The following is a 16,528-nucleotide window of genomic DNA, read 5'->3' as shown; positions in this document are numbered from 1 at the left end:
GGGGGCCTGGTGCCGGCGGCTGCTTGCCGTGCCCTGGCCAATGCCTCCCCCTACCTCCCCTGTAAAATCGAAAGCTTACAGATGGCAAAAATAAACGCAGTCATTCTGGTGAGAGAAAAGCACTAACGCTAGTCAGCGTTAGCTGTCTGGTGCTTGGCAGTTTGCAAAGCCCTCCTAAATGGCATATGGATCCTAACAACAACCCTGGGGGGTAGGTGCTATTCTTATCCCCATTGGGCAGGTGAGGAAACTGAGGCTAGGAGAGAGGCGAAGTGACTTGGCCAGGGTCACAACGGCTAGGGACGCGTCTAAGGATGGATTGGAACTCTGTCTTCCTCATGATTGGGTGGGAATCCGGAAGGACTGCATGCATGAGGTGACACCAGAGCGGTTCTTTGAAGAAAGTGGGGATTCTGGGGCAGCTAGGTGGCGCAGTGGATAGAGCCCCAACCCTGGATTCAGGAGGACCTGAGTTCAAATTTGACCTCAGACACTTGACACTTACTAGCTTTGTGACCCTGGGCAAGTCACTTAACCCCAAGTGCCTCGCCAAAAAAAAAAAAAAGTGGGGATTCTGCAAGGTGGAGGAAGTGAGGAGGGAGCACCCTGGTCATGGTGGGGATGGGGGCACAGCCTGTGCAAAGGTGAGGAAGTGGGAGATGGTCTTGCAAGACCTTTGGGTCCTCATGGTGCCTGGTCTGTCATGAGCTATTGATAGATCCGTATTAACCAACTGAGAGAGTGCTGGGTCAGGCCTTTGGGCCCCTGGTCCCGAGCAGCCCCGCACCCGTGGCTCAGTTTCCTCCTCTGTAAAACGAAAAGAGTAACATCTGCTCTGCCATATCCCCGGGGTGGCTACAAGATTAAAGGGGAAGGATAGATGCAAAACAGTTCTTAAAATCTTATTTTATTTTTTCTCAATTCCATGTAAAAATTGTTTAACATCCATTTTTAATACCTCTGAGCCCCAGATTCTCTGTCCTTCCCTCCTTGGGAAGGCGAGCAATTTAATTTAGATGATACATGTGGAGTCATGCAAAGTGTGTTTCCATATTAGCCACAGCGCAAGAGAAAACACGCGCCAGCCCCCCCCCCCCCCCCCCCGAAAAAGAAAGTAACAAGCCCGCTGGGATCTGTGTTCAGCCTCTGCCTGTTCTCTGGAAGTATGAGACCTTGTTATCCTAAGTCCTGCAGAATTGTCTTGGGTCACACAGAGCACTTGGAGGGCTTTGATTACTAACAGTAATTTAAAAACCTTTCCCGACTCCCAGGGGGGCAGGCGCGCCCTCCCCTTGGACATGCCTTCACTGTTCCCAGGGTCCTGGTGTACACAGACAGCTGCTGGGGTGACATCAACCCCAATCAGGCCTGTGGTCAGTCCCTGGACTTATCTCCCATCTGCGCCCCCTGATGACTCATAGGAAATGGTTAGCGGCCTCACTTCCTCATCCCCAGCGGAGGGGGTGGCAGGGAGGAGGAAGAGGGGCATATCTCTCTCTCTCTCTCTCTCTTCTCTCTCCTCATCTCTCTCTTCTCTCTCTCTCTCTCTCTCTCCTCGCTTGCTCGCTCGCTCGCTCGCTTGCTCGCCCTGGAGTCAGATGCTCAGTGTCTGCTTCTCCCTCTTTCCCTGTAGCAACAGCTGGAGGAGGAAGCCGCCAAGCCCCAGAACCCGAGAAGCCGGTGTCCCCTCCGCAATTGAGTCCAAACACCCGCAGCCTGGTGCAGATCATCTATGATGAGAATCGGGTAAGTGAGCCGTGGGACCCTTGGCGAGGAACTTCTTGGCCGGCTGGGCCGTGGATGGGGGTCAGAGACCGATCCATCAGTGAGTGTGGCGAGGGCATTTCCCGACGCTGCCACCTTTCCTCTCATCTCATGAAATCCCGAGCCCAGGAGGCCTGGCTGGGAGGTGCTGCCTCGGCCCCCTGGGAGGCTGTGGGCGGTCTCTGCCCTGCTGAACACTGCTTCCTTCCTGGCTGTCCTCCCAGGCCTGGGACGTTCTTCCTTATCCCTTTCCCCTCCTGGTCTCTCAGGCGTCCTTCATGCCCCATCCCATCCCCCTTCCTGCAGGAGACTCATCCCAACTCCTCCTTCACTGGGGGAGCCAGTGGAGAACCATAGACTCTTATGTAAAACGTGAGCTGGTGTTAGTGTCTCGGCTCCATCGGGATACTGGCTTCTAGGAACAAATACGGATGGGTTACTTTGTCATTTTAAATCAGGGGCCTACCTTTGGGCTTGCCTTCCATCTGCCCTCTCTCATCTTGTTTGTGCAGGCTCATGTTCGTGTTCTCTCCTGCGTTGGACTGTATGATCTCTTTTTGTATCTCCTGTGTTTAGTGCAGTGTCTGACACAGTAGGTGCTTAATCAATGCTTGTTGACTTATTGCTGGGTGAAGAAACACTCCTGGTTCACAAAGAATTTCTCTTCCAGTGGTCGAGATCACAAGGACACATCTAAGTGTCTGCAGAATGGAGAAAATGCAAATCAACAGCCTGAGTCCCTTCCAGCTGTGAGAGTTTGTGAATTTCCCATAGGTCCCGGTCATGATATTGAAACTCAGCCTTTTGTTTGCGTCGGTCCCCTGGCTTTCTCTCGGCTGGTTGGTTGGTCCTTGGGGGGAGGGGGCGTGTGCTGCCACGTGCACCGTCGCCTCTGGGTTGAAGGCTGTGTTCCATGGCCACTGAACATCGCTCTCTGTAGCTAAGATGGAATAGGGGAGCAGAGGGCACAGGCCTCAATAGATTAAGGAACTGGGAAGTCAGCGGCTTGGACAGAGGTGGGGGCAGGGGGCGAAAGTGTGAGTCAGGGAGTGGCTGCCCACCTTCAGAGTTGGGGGGCAGGGCCTTCAGGGCCAGGAGGTTGACACCAGGCTTGGGATTTGGGGGCAGATTTGGAAGTGATCCGCCCAGAGGAGGGGAGGGTGGTCAGCAATGGCGGCAGAAGGGGAGCCTAGAGGCGGGAGCAGGGGGCAAGGAATGGCCTGCTTCCTTGGCAGGGATGGTTCAGCCTTGGCGTTTTGTGCCTACCCCAACCCCGAGCTTGGCACACACACAGCAGGTGCTAAATAAACAAGCCTGGCTGGTTGTCGGTCCACGTGGGCCTCTCGGGGCAGCCTCGGCTCCATCCCGCGGTCAGCAGTGTGGCCTCTGCAGCTTCCTGGGAGATGCCCCTTCCCCTCTGGCCCTGGCGTCCTGGGGACTCCCTCTGTGTTCCTGCTCTGCTGGAGGGGCAAGCCGTGTTCTCAGCCTGGCTGAGAGTGGCCTAGAACTCGGAAATGAACTCTTAGCTCGATTATTTCTGTTGGGAAGTCATGGGAATCCCCACACCCTGTGGTTTTTGGCTGCTGCCAGAAGGAACTGGGCTTGGGTCATCTTCCTCCCGCTCCCTTGTCCTTGTGCAGATCTGACCCCTCACATGAATAATGGGTTGCTGGCGACATTCAGACAGCATTCTGAGGCTCAGAAAGCAGTTTCCATGTGACTGCATTCGATCCTTATGATAACTGTGTGGGATAGGGGCCATTCCCATCTTACATATGAAGAAGCCGAGGGAAAAGGGGCTCAGTGACTTTGCCTGGCAGATGGCTGAGGCAGGATTTGAACTCGGATCTTCTTGAATTCAAGTTCAGTACCTTATCCACTTCGTGTCATCATTGTCTCTCCAGGGCCTAGCACACAGTTGTCACTTCATAAATGTTTGCTGATTGGTTGAGGGAACTGAAGGGAAAGGAATAAGCATTTATATAGCACCTACTATATGTCAGCCACAGTGTTAAGCACTTTTTACAAATATTAGCTGATTTGATCCTCACAACGAGGAAACTGTGGCAGGCAGAGGTGATCTGACTTGCCCAGGGTCACACAGTCAGAAAGTGTCTGAGGCAGGATTGGAACTCGGGTCTTCCTGATTCCAGGCCCAGTACTCTGTTCTCAGTATCGGTAATAGTGGTCTCCTTGTCCCCGGTGAGTTTTACTGGGGCTTAGAAGGAAGGGAAGGGGGTGTGGGTAGATGGGTGGTGGTGGCTGTAGAGCTTAGAGATCTGTTTACCTCCCTCCTCTGAGCGCCTCACTTCTCTCTGGTCCCTGGGAAATGGGGACTGAGGAGGGGCCGGGTGGGGTGGGAGTGCCTGCCTTCATGATCCTTGGGGTTACAGCACCATCTAGTGGATGTCTGGGAAAAGTGGGGGCTCCCTTTGGGGGCTCTCCCCCTTCCCCATTGTAATCGGGCCATGGCGGGGGATGCTGAGAGGGCTGGGATTGAGACTATTCCTGCCCCTTCCAGGGCCGCTGGGTTGTGTCCTTTTCTCCGTGCCCTCGTGGTGGCTCCTGAGCGGCTTTGGGCATCCTGACCCCCCCCCCCCCCCGCCCAGGATCACACCAGCTTCTCCCCATGCACCAGGGAGGGTCGTGGGGGTGGGCTCCCCATGGTCCTCTGCTGAGTGTTGGGGGCTCCCTGGGCCTGTCCCTGGCTGAGCTGGCAAGGAAGCCCCAGCCCTCATAGGCCCCTGAGGCCCCCAGGCCACAGAAGCAGCTGTCCAGGGCCCCAGGAACTTGGGGAATGGCTGGAAGGACTCCAGAGGACCGCCCGCCCGCCCTCTCATCTCAGATCTGCTTTCTCAAAATAGCCCCAAGTTTCCTCATCTCTGCCCTGAGCTCTTTCTTCTTCTTTTTAAAGAATCAACTAAAAAAAGAAGTGGGGGCGGGGAGTGGGGCATCTGATGGGGCCCCACAGCAGGGAGTGGGGAGAGCCAGCCTTCCTCTCCTGCTCTGGGCTTGAGTGGGCAAGGACAAAGATAGGAGCCTCCCACCTTTCCCCCGAGTGACTTGCTGGCCCCTTCTGCCAATCGGTCATGGAATTTCCAAGACCTCAGAGGTCATCAGATCACAGGACCACAGGATTTCAGAGCAGGGAGGGAGGGGCGTGACAGGCAGAGAGCCTGGACTTTGGATTCTATAGACTCTGGGGAGGGGGTCCTCACCTTTGGTGCCTTGGGTGTCTTGTAACCTCTCCAGGCCCACTTTTCCCATCTGTGAAATGGGAGGACTAGGCTAGGGGTCCCTTCCAGGGCTGCACCTAGAATTCCCTCTGAAGTAGGGGCTTTAATCTAAATGTTTTGAGACATGGAGCCTGTGAGCAGTCTGGGGAAGCACCAGGACTCTTCTTAAAATCATCTCCTTAAATGTAGCCCATGCAATACAGAGGATTACGAAGGCAGCCAGGGATGGTCAGATGAAGATGTGATTGTCTTTCCCATCTCCATTCGTGATGCCCTGAAATCTGCCCCCAAGCCTCTTGGGGGGGGGGGAGCCTTGCTGTGCAGCTCTGCTCACTGAGCCAGGCTGCCCCCCCCCCCCGCCCCGCCCCGCACCTTCTTCAGTTCTGTCAGCACCGGCTCTTTATTCTTAACAACATCTTATTTTTTCCCAGTCACATGTAAAAACAAATTTTAACATTCATTTTTTAAAATTCTGAGTTCCTGATTCTTCCCCTCCCCCTCCCTCCCTGAGAGAGTAAGCAGTTCAGCAGAGGTTCTGCATACGCAGCCATGCCAAATGTATTTTCATATTCGTCATGTTATGAAAGAAGACTCTGACCAAAAAAACCCATAAAAATATAGAAAGTGAAAACAGTCGGCTTCGATCTGCCTTCAGACTCCATGGCTCTTTCTCAGGAGGTGCACAGTCAGACAGCAGCTCTCATGGTGGGTCCTTTGGCATTGCCCACAGCCGATCGTTGTACAGTACCGGACGACGCTAATGCTTAGGAAGGTCTTCCTGATGTGCCCCAGTCACTTTTCAGCTTGTCCTTTCCCCCATTTTCTCCCTACCTCATCGAGAGACCTTTAGCCCTCTTTTCCTATGGACTTTCTCCAGGCTCTGAGCCCATTTTGCTGCACCCCTCCCCAGGCTTGACCCGGAAGCTGTCCTGTTCTGCCCTTTGCCCTGAGCTCCTTGGCCCTCCCTCCTAGCCCTCCCAAGCTTCTGCCAGAGGTGACTCATGGTGTCACCTCCCCCACTTCTCTATAAGGGTCTCACTACCGGGGGCATCATAAAGTGATATAAGCCCGCCGTACCCTGACCCTCACTGGGCCGGGAGCCTGTTCATTCCTCGCGTAGTGATTTCCTGTCCTCCCCGAGACAGCCTGGTAGCGTGACCCCTACCCCCTGCCTCTGCCCGCCTCAGTTTCCTTGTCTGTGAAATGGATGGGTTGGTTGTCATGGTCCCTGAAGTCCCTCCCTGTGACCTTCTCTTTCCTCCTAAAGTCTCCCACACTCCCCTTCCCCCACCCCGCCCCATCACTGGAAGCTCTTTCCTTGCATTTTACTGAGACACAGTGGAGGCCATTGGGGGAGCTCCTTCTCCCCCCACCCTTCATCTCAGAGCCAAGTCCTTGTCATCCTCTCTAGGCCCTGGTCCCCTAACAAAGGGCCGCCCCTGGGCAGGGGGCAACCTTCTTGTCGTCCAAGCCTCGGCTGTGGAGGCTCCACCTACAGGAGGATCCCGTGTTTGGGGCTCCCCAAGTGAGGGCAAGATTCAGGTGGTTGTTCCCTTTGCGTCGTTCATCTCCTCTGGCGCTACTTCTGGGCTAGCAGTCTCCCCTCCTCCCAATCTCTAACAGAGATGTGGCCTCCACAGACCTTCCCTTGGTCTCACCAGCCTCCGTCACCTCCCTTGCTGATTCTCAGCACCTCTTGGTGTTGTTAATAACCATAACAGTAACAGCTGACTTTTACATGGTGTGGGAAGGTTTGCAGAGTGCTTCACAGTGTCACCTTCTTTGGTGGCCACCCTGGGGGTTATCCGCATTTTATAGAAGCAGAAGCCTAAAAGTGGCCTTCTTAGCCTTGTCCAGAGTCGCTGGCCTGGGCGCTGGCTAGGACCCTCTCCCCTCACTTAGGGCATGTTCTGTGCCTGGGCTCCGGACTGGAGATAGGCCCGAGATTGGGGGCTGGCGAGGGGCCTCAGCGAGCCTCTCCCTACTCCATCCCCTTCTTTTCTCAGGGGAGGAGACACAGGTCTCTTAATAAGCCCTAAGAAATGGCTCCTCTTTGGGGGGATGGATGGGGACAGGGGCAAGGACAGGCCGTGGTGTTTTTTCAGCTGGTGTCTCTGAGGAGCCTCACTGAGGGTAGTGGTGAGCTGTCAGGGGTGGATGCCATATAATCTGCCGCTGCTGAACTCTATGTGCCAAGTGTTGGGGGAGGGCAGCCGCTTGCTTCTGCCGGCCAGTCGGGCATTAAGCATTTATTAATCGCCTGTGGTGTCCTCCTGTCACTGGCTGCAACCCTGGGGATAAAAAGGGCAAGTTGCTCACAGTTTCCTGGGGAGAGGGCAGGCAGACAACTGTACAGCCAAGACAGAGATAGGAGAAATTGGGCCTGACCCTCACGGAGAAGGCACAGCAACACCAGGGCTGAGGACCCTCAAGAACAGGGGTCTCTGCCTTCTGTGGGCCATGCACCCTCTGGCATGGGGGTGAGTCCAGGGGCTCCTTTCCAGGACCCTGTTTGTAAATGCATCAAATAAATGAACCCAGGATTACAAAGGGATCCACTGATACTGAGACAAGGTCAGGAACTGACCCTGGGATCAGAATCTCCTCCGGGCATGCTGAGCAAGGCTTTCTTTATCTGTGTTTCCCATCTGCTTCTATTTGCACTTGCCCTGTCCCTGCTAGAACACAGGACCTCCTGAGAACAGGGTCTCTTTATCCCTAGGTCCAGCACATAGCAGGCACTTAATAAATGTTTAACATGGAAGGTCCTATTTAAAAGCATTGCCCTTGAAGGCCCTGGTCTGGAAAGGCCCTGCTCTCCCCCAAAGGAAGAGCTCCCCCGAAGGCCAATTCTAGTCATTGCAAGGCAGGTTTTAAGTTGAATTCCGTCAGGCCTGTGCTAAGTGCTGGGGCTCAGTTCCTGCCTCTGTGGCACACTGTGGGGAGAGCAGGTACATAGCCTAGTAAGCATGAGGTCACCAGAGGCAATGGGAGCCACTGGGAAAGAAGGTCTTTTGTGGGACCAGATTTCCGGGCGTCCATGAAGTGGGATAGAAGCCCCCCACCGTTATTTCACGATAATTGGCTTCCCTTGCAATCCTAACTCTTTGATTTGATGCATCACAGACCGACAGGCCCTGGGGTCTGGAGGCGGAAAAGGTTCAGGTCCTGCTGCCCAGCAGGAACCAGGCTGAGCCTCGAAGGGAGCTCAGGCCTGAGAAGGGGATGGGGAAGAAGGGGGAACTTGCAGGACGGCTGGGGTCTTGGGGGGCTCCTGCTCTTTTCTGAAGTCCCCAGGATGTCTGGCGAGAGGGCGGCCTCTCAGCATCTGCCCAGGAGAGCTGCCATGGGCACAGAACCGCCAGGCTCCTGATCGCTGCTAGAGTGAGTCTTCCTTGGTGGCCCTCCCAGGGCAGGGAGAACCTTCCCCCTGACTTCCCCAGGGATCCCTTAGCCATACTCTGGTAGCATTGACCCTTATTCTGAGGAAACCAACGTGACTAGCTGCCCATTTGCACTGGGTGTCCATGGCTCTCAGCACATATGAATGCACACGCACACACTGGCCAAGCACACATAGGCCTGAGCACACACTGACCACACGCACATTGGCCCAAGTACACACTGCTCATGCACACCCTGAGTCCGGGGAGCCCAAGGGCTAAACCCCCTCCCTTTGCAGCATTCCCCAGCAGGTGGGTGGTCGTGCTCCAGGCAGCCCACTGACCTGAAGGCCCACCTGGTCATCCTGGAGCTTCTGCCCTCTGAGGCCCAGCGACCCAAGGGGCGTCCTCCTGGCTGAGGGCATCACCTTTCAGGTACTCCTGTCTCCTCTTCTGCAGTCGGAGCAGCCCTACCCACTCAGGCCGTCCTGTGGTGCTCTGGAGCAGAGCTGAAGGGTTGTGTGGATTAAATGGGAAAATATTTGTAAGGGGCACAGAGGGGAGGCAATTTATTTAATAAGGAGTTGATAACCCCCAGGGTCCTCCCAGCTCTTCCCAGTGTGTTCCTGGGCAGCTTCCATAGGGCCTTGAGGCCTCTGCTTAGCCAAGCAGACGCCGCTCTTTCTTTTCATCTTTCCTGCCCGTGACACATTCCGTGAGCCAGCCTCAGGGCTCCTGGAGCTGGGACAAAACACGCTCTGAGCTTGTGGTCTTTCTGCTCATCCCCCTTCCCAGGCCGGCCTTGGAAAACCCACATGGGAGTCACCAGTCAGCTCACAGCTGTTTCTTAAGGGCTGGGATAGGCATGTGGCTGATGGCAGGTATTGGCAGGATGCTTCGAGGTGTGCAGAGTGCATGGGCAGGGAGGTGCTTCGAGGAGACCGAGGCAGCAGAGGTCAAGTGACTTTCCCAGGGTCATACAGCTGTATTTGAACTCATCTTCCAGATTCCAGGCCCAACATTCTTTCCATGGTGCCACCAAGCTGCTAGCCCGGTGGTTGACGCTGGGAATGAATAAGCTTCTCTAGTGAAAACACAGATGATGTGTATAATGTAATGAAGGGAAGGCGCTGTCAGTGGTAGGTGACCAGAGGAGCCAGGAGGGCAAGGGAGGGTGGGCAGGCAGCCTTAGGTAGCTGAGGGCTCTGTACAGAGGCTTATTCTCGGGAAAGGAGTGGGGCAGGTTTGACTAGGAGGAGGTGGGGTACAATACCAGTCAAGGCAGTGGCCAACTCTGCGAGCACTGATTAGATACCGGCTGTGTGCTGAGCACTGGGAGTACAAATAAAGGCAAAAAGACAGGCCCTGTCCTCATGGAGTTGAGATGCAGGGGACACACACTGTCTGTATCTGTCTCCATCTTCTGTCTGTCCATCTGTCGATCCGTGTCTGTCTGTCTGTCTCTAGCCATATGTCTTCCAGGACTCAGTCCACAGTACCCATCTCTTTCATCTGTCCCTGTCTATCTCTCCTCATCTTCAGTCTGTCTCTTATGTAAATACCCGTCTCCACTTGTCTGTGTCTCCATCTGTCTTCTGTCCGTATCTCCTTTCTATCCTGTCTGTCTGTCTGCCCACCTCTATCTCTCTATCTTCAGTCTGTCTCTTATGTAAACACCCGTCTCCACTTGTCTGGGTCTCCATCTGTCTTCTGTCCGTATCTCCTTTCTGTCCTGTCTATCAGTCTGTCCGTCCATCTCTCGGGATCAGCTGTATCTGGGCGTCCCCTCATTAGCAGGCTCTGATTGCTTCTGCAGGGCTGTCTCCTCTCGCTCTGGGCAGCCATGCTCTTTTCTCAGCAGCCTCTTTGCTGGACGCTGCCCTTTGGCCATGTCCCCCTCAGTTCATGGTGGTTGTTAAGGGCCTTCTGTGTACCAGGCCCTCTGTGCCAGGCCCCGGGGACATAAAGACAGCGAGGACAATAGTCCTTGCCCTTGAGGAGTGACATTCTAGGGGCTGGGGGAGAAGGGCACACCCACAGGGTGGGGGTGGGGTTGAGCCCACTGCCAAATGGGGCTTGGGAGAAGCCTCTTAAGCTTAGGTCTTCAGGACAGGAGAGGCTGGGCTGGGGAGGGGATCGTTCCAGACAGGGGCCAGCCCGGGTAAACTGAGGCAGGCGGTGGCATGGGATGTGTGGGGCACACAGCCTCAGCCGTTTGGCTGTGGGTAGGGATGACAAATCAGCCCAGAAGGGTTTTAAGCCCAAATAGAGGGGCAGGTGTTGTGGGAGCAGTGTGCTGCCAGAGAAGCCTTGTGGTCTGTGCTTCTGTAATGGTTGCCATGCGACAGGGCAGAAGGGAGAATTTGGAGGGGACTCCGGGGCTACAAACAGCAGGTGATGAAGACCTGAGCTCTGCAGGGGGCCATGTGACTGCAGGGACGCATGCAAGAGACATGATGAAGGTGGTGTTGACAAGATTGGGCAGCTGATGGGACCTGGGAGGTGAGGGAGGAGGAAGAGTTGAGGATGGCTGATGTGAGCCACAGCAGTTGGAGGGTGGGTGGTACCACTGACAGGACAGTAGTGAGAAAAGCATTAGGCTCGAAGCCCGACGTCAGCAGCTCATGCTTTGGGAATCGCTTTTATTTTAGCCTTCTGATTTTACAGCTAAGGAAATTGAGGCCCAGAGAGGTGAAAGGGACAAGGGTACAGTCATCAACTTAGAGCTAGTAGGGATTGGAGAGGTCACTAATCCAAACTTCTCAGTTGAGGAGTCGATGGGGAAAATCAGGCACCAGGGAGGTGAAAGGACTGGCCCAGGGTCACACATATCTAAGTATCTGAGGTGCATCTTGTGTCCTAACCTGTTAATGAATGCACTGGAGCTAAGCGGGGTTCTCTCCCAACCTCAGCCTGGCTGCTGAAATCTTGATTTCTGCTCCCTGCCTCCTTTTCTTCCCTCTGCAAGGGGCCCTTTGGCCCAAGGATAGGCCCCTCAGTCCTTTGTCGGAGCTGCAGCCCCCGCTGTGCAGGAGCTCCTGGCCTTGGCACAGGTGAGCCGGCCATGGCAGACGCCCGCCAGGCCCAGGCTGGGCAGCTCACCGCACCGCTGCACCACCCCACCACCGCACCACCCCATTACTGCACTACTCCACCACTGCACTGCCCCATCACCGTACTGCCCCACCACCGCCCCGCCCCATCACCGCACCACCCCATGGTGGGCTTTGGGCTGCCCACCTGTGGCTTGTCAGCTCACCAAGGCCAGGCTTCAAGGGACCTTGGAGACCATCCAGGCCAGGGCTTCCTAACTGGGGGTCTGGGAACTTTTTTTTTTTAATAATTTTTTGTTTGCTATTTCCATAGAATTTGTTTCTTTTGTACTCCCACACATTTCATTTTTAAAAAACATGGTTCTGAGGGTGGGTAGGTGGCACAGTGGATACAGCACCGGCCCTGGATTCAGGAGTACCTGAGTTCAAATCCGGCCTCAGACATTTGACACTTACAAGCTGTGTGACCCTGGGCAAGTCATTTAACCTCCATTGCCCCACCAAAAACCCCCCAAAACATCAACAACAACCAAAAAAAAACCATGGTTCTGACAAAGGGCCCATTGCCTTCACCAGGTGGCCTGTCTGGGGCATCCAGGACACAGAAGAGGCCAGAAGCCCTCAGCCCCACCCTGATCTCATCCTAGCATCGGCCTCCCGGAGCTAGAAGGGACCTTAGAGGTTATCTAGTCTCCAGCTTCTTAAACTGTGGGTTTCAGCTTCATGTGGGGTCACGTAGCTCAGTGTGGAGGTCATGAAAAATAAAAGGTTATATCTACCTATTTCCTGTACCTCTGTACCCGAGGTGTGTAAAACTTCCATAGACAAAAAAGGGTCATGAGTGGAGATAGTTTAAGGAGCCCTGGTCTGGTCTCACGCCCTCCTTTTACAGAAAGGAAAACTGAGGCCGCAGAGGCGAATGGCCCGCCCATGTGGGTCAGGGTTCCAGTAAGTTGCAGAGCCAGGATTTGATGCCACTTCCTCCAGCTCTGACTCCATCCATTACTGTTCTTTCCACTGGATTGTGCCGACACCTCTTTTTTACAGAAAAGGAAACCGAGGCCCAGAGAGTTTCAGTGACTTTCCCAAAGTCACACAGGTCGTCAGTGTCGGAGACAGGATAGCAGTGTCACCTGGAAATTGTCCTGTGCTGCGGCCTCAGCTTGACCCCTAAGCCCCATCACAGGCTGGTCAGTGCCTAGTCAGAGGCCGGGCTTCTCCCTGACCCTGGTCAGACACCATATGTCCTCCTTGACCCTGGTCACCCATGGTCACCACCCTCCCATGACCCTCTTGACCTTTTTCTTCCTAGTCTTTGTGGCCAACTGGCCCCCAACCCTAGACACAGCCCCGGCCTATGGCCTGGCCTGCTCTCCAGCCCTCCCTGAATCTCCTGCCGTGATGTCTTATCTTGGCCACAGTCTGACCCTAACACTGGCCACTGGCTGACCCCAACCTCATTTATAACCTGGCCATTGAGTAACCTCAGGTCTCAGAAGGATCTGCCACCCCCTCCCCACCCTCCCCAGTCCTGCTCCCTAAACTCAGCACAAGGACTGATTCCTTCTTTGACCCCTGCTCTCATCGACCCTTCCTCAAACAGCATCACTGATGGGGTCCAAGAACTGGGGTCCAAGAACTGAGTTCAAATTCTGCCTGAGATGCTTATTAGTTGTGTGACCCTGGGGAAGTCATTCAGCATTCTGGGGATAATCATTGCATGTACCTCACAGTGTTGTTAGCAGGAAGTCACATCTGTGAGGTGCTCTGCAAGCCTTAAAGCGCTCTCTAAATGTTAGCAGTGATTTATTTATCCATTCTTTCATCTATTTCATTTTATTTACTTATTTTTGATCCCCCTTATCCCCTGACCTCAGCGACCCAGTCACTCACTCACTGACTGATCACAGGCACCTTGACTTGGCTCGCAGACTAAGTCTGGGCCCAGACTGATTCCTAGACTGACCCCCCTTCATCCCAGACTCTCCTTGAGGAGGGCCCCTGAGCCTAGACCTTTGATCTTGGCCTCCCCCCATTCCTTTGTATTCACTTTGTATATCATCATGGGTGGAAGTCTTGTGCCTAGCACAGTATCTGAGACAGTACTCACTGAATGAGTGAGTCAGTGAGTGAATGAATGAATAGGAGGCGTTAAATGCCCTGCTCAGTTTTACCCACTCGGCTGTCTTGGAGTGTTAGAGGGGTATGGGTGTGTGGGAGAAAGTGGCTGGGAAGCTGGGCCAGCCCCTGGCCCTGCCCAGAGGGGTGGGGGGGAGACGACAGACGTTTCCCCCTTTCTTTTCTTTTCTTCTTTTTTTTTGGTGAGGCAGTTAGGGTTAAGTGACTTGCCCAAGGTCACACAGCTACTTAAGTGTCAAGTGGCTGAGGCTGGATTTGAATTCAGGCCCTCCTGAATGCAGGGCCAGTGCTCTATCCACTGAGCCACCTAGCTGCCCCCTCCCCCTCCCCCTTTCTTTTGAAGCCCAATCACCTTCTGTCTGTGGTGTGCCCGTGGCGGGCACTTGCACCCACATCAGTGCCAGGCTGAACTCTGGGCTCAGAGCGCCAGGTGCCAAGGAGGCCCCCACTTCCCTCCTTCCTTCCCCTCTTCCCACCACGAGCACTTTAGATCCCTACTATTTGTGCTGCTCGGGCCCGCTCCCTGCCGCCCCTGCTGCCAGTAACAGAGGCCTTTATGTGGAGCCCCGGCTCAGGCTGCCCCACGGACAGATGGATGCACTGCCACGTGGCCACTGTGTATTTAGTGACTGCAGAGGAGCAGATTATCACCCATGTTCCTGTTTTTCTAATGAGCTGGGGAGGGGGGAGGGCAGTAGGGGAGGACCCAAGGGCTGCTTGGAAAGACTCACGTGATGACTGAGCCAAGGAGTTCTAGGAAGGGCGTCTGTCTGTCCTCTCTGTCTGTCTCTCCCTTCCTCCTCCCCTCCCCCAGTTGTCCGTCTCCTCCTCCTCCTTCCTCTGACTTTCTAAAGCTTATTCTCCACACCCTCCCTCCTTTCCCTCCCTCCCTCCCTCCCATAGCGCTGAGGTCATTGTAGAAAATCTGACCAACTGCGAAGGTGAAGGAGAGAAACGAAGGGGGCAGGCCGAGCTCCTAGGTATTGAGCGAATGAGCTGCCCCCTCCCCAGCAGAGCCGGGGCCTGGCCAGGATGGGGAGGGGGAGGCTGGGCTAGGGCCAGGGTGGTTGAGAAGGGACCATGGCTTCTTTCCCAGGGAGGATGGTGTTGGGGAGGAGAATGAGAAGGGCCAGATGGGCCGGGGGACTTCTCCAAAGGGATTGGGGTGACTGAAGAACTGGGGGAGCCTGAGTGGACCTGGGGAGGGGGGGATGTTGGGTCCTGAGGCCTCCAAGCTGACCATTACAGGTAAGTGAGTAAGGATTGATCCTGGGTGCTCATGGGATGGGGTGGGGCCCAACCCAGCCACATGGGATCGCCCTATTCCAGACCTGTTTGTTTATCTTTCTTTCTCCTCTCCTTCCACAGAAGAAAGCTGAAGCTGCCCATCGGATCCTGGAAGGCCTAGGCCCTCAAGTAGAACTGGTAAGATGGAGTCTGGGGCCTTGGGGTAGGGGTGGTGAGGGGGCGTGTGCATGTGTGTGTGGGGTGTGCGTGTGCATGCGTGTGTGCCCGTGTGTGCGTGAGAAAGAAGCAAGCATCTGGTTGGGCAGCATCTCCTTGGTGGCTCTCTCCTAGGGCAGGAAATAAACCAGATAACAGGCATTTTCTGATAGGGAAGTCCTGGCCGAGGGGAAGGGGCAGGCACTTAACCCCATGGGTTGGATTAAACTCCCAGTGGGCCTTCCTCTCTTGCTCAGTGGGCAGGACCAATGGGCAGCATTACTGGGGGCTCACCCACTGGGGGCAGCTTCAAAGCAGTGGAGTCCAGCCACTGAGTGAGAGCCAGCCTTGAGAAGTAGCACTGTGAGTGTGAGTATGAGGGTGTGTGTGTATGTGTGTGTGAATGTGAGTGTGAGGGTGGGGGGAGGAGGGAGGGCGGGCGGGCAGGCAAATGTGCAAGCCCTGGGAAATGAAACTTAAATACATTAGCAGCAGTCGGGACATGGTTAGCATGCGTTTGGTCGGAAGGCTGAGCTGCTCCCCAGTGGTGGGGCAGCTGGCACGGGGGTGTCTGGCGTGTGTGTGTGTGTGTGTGTGTGTGTGTGTGTGTATGTGTGTGTGTGTGTGTGTTTTGTGGCGCCTCCACAGACAGGGTTGGGCCCCGGTCCTGTTGTTGGGCCTTGGGCACAGCTCATCTGGCGTCTTTGACTCTCCTTGGGAGAAGGCCCACTTAGGAACATCAGGACAGTTCCCCTTTGAGCAGTGCCAAGTTCGGTGTCCTGGCCTGGGGAGGGGCAGAAGACGGCTGACATGACCTGTTGTGGAGAAGGGGGATTGTAGGATCTCAGCCCTGGAGCCAGAAGGTATCTGGGAGGCAAGTGGATTTAAGCCTCGCATTTTACAGATGGGGACACCGAGGCCCGGAGAGGCTCCGACCTGCTCAGGGTCACACAGTGCTTCCCACTGGACCATACTGCCTCTGAATTGGCCCTTAGTCATCGCTGCCCTTGTTGGGAAGGCTCCGGAGTCCAAGCCTCCAACCCCGACCTGCCCCGGCTCCCTTTGTGGCCCTCGTCCACAGCCTTTGGGGGCCCGTGCCCTTGGGCCCCCTCACCCTCTCCTGTGGTTCTCTCTGCACCCACAGGCCATGCTCAGGGCCCTGGCCTTCTGCTTCTTGCTATAGAAAAGGGAAGCGTTAAGTGATGCCCCTGCCTTGGCTTCCCTTTCTCAAAAATGGGAACGGTGGGTGCCAGAGACGTCAGAGATATCAGGGGTCTGGGCTTCGAGGCTTCTGGCCTATGAGCCCTGGGCGGCGTCCGGTGAGGCGGAGGAGGAAGCAGCCCGTGCAGGGGCTCCAGGAGCCCCAGCCAGAAGGATTGGGTGGATGGGAGGGGCTGTGTCCTGGGGGGTCCTACAAGCAGGCCATGAATTCCTGCCGTGTGTAGGCAAGTGCGATTTCAGTTAAAGAAAAAGATGTGCTACCTTGGGGGGGACTGCATTTATCCTCCTG

The 16,528-nt window shown here is 55.2% G+C and overlaps 1 protein-coding gene across 1 annotated transcript in view; it reads left to right on the top strand.

The window, feature by feature from the left end:
* Positions 1–16,528, top strand: part of NCOR2 (nuclear receptor corepressor 2) — a 267,801-nt gene that overhangs the window by 87,947 nt on the left and 163,326 nt on the right. The window contains 3 exon segments of the mRNA XM_043990128.1: positions 1,634–1,658; positions 1,661–1,746; positions 14,944–15,000. Coding sequence (XP_043846063.1) covers positions 1,634–1,658; positions 1,661–1,746; positions 14,944–15,000 — 168 coding nt within the window.

The sequence above is a fragment of the Dromiciops gliroides genome, chromosome 1, assembly GCF_019393635.1.
Source record: "Dromiciops gliroides isolate mDroGli1 chromosome 1, mDroGli1.pri, whole genome shotgun sequence".
Taxonomy (NCBI): Eukaryota; Metazoa; Chordata; class Mammalia; order Microbiotheria; family Microbiotheriidae; genus Dromiciops; species Dromiciops gliroides.
Note: the sequence above shows the minus strand (reverse complement) of the source record. Positions and strands in the feature narration are given on the sequence as shown.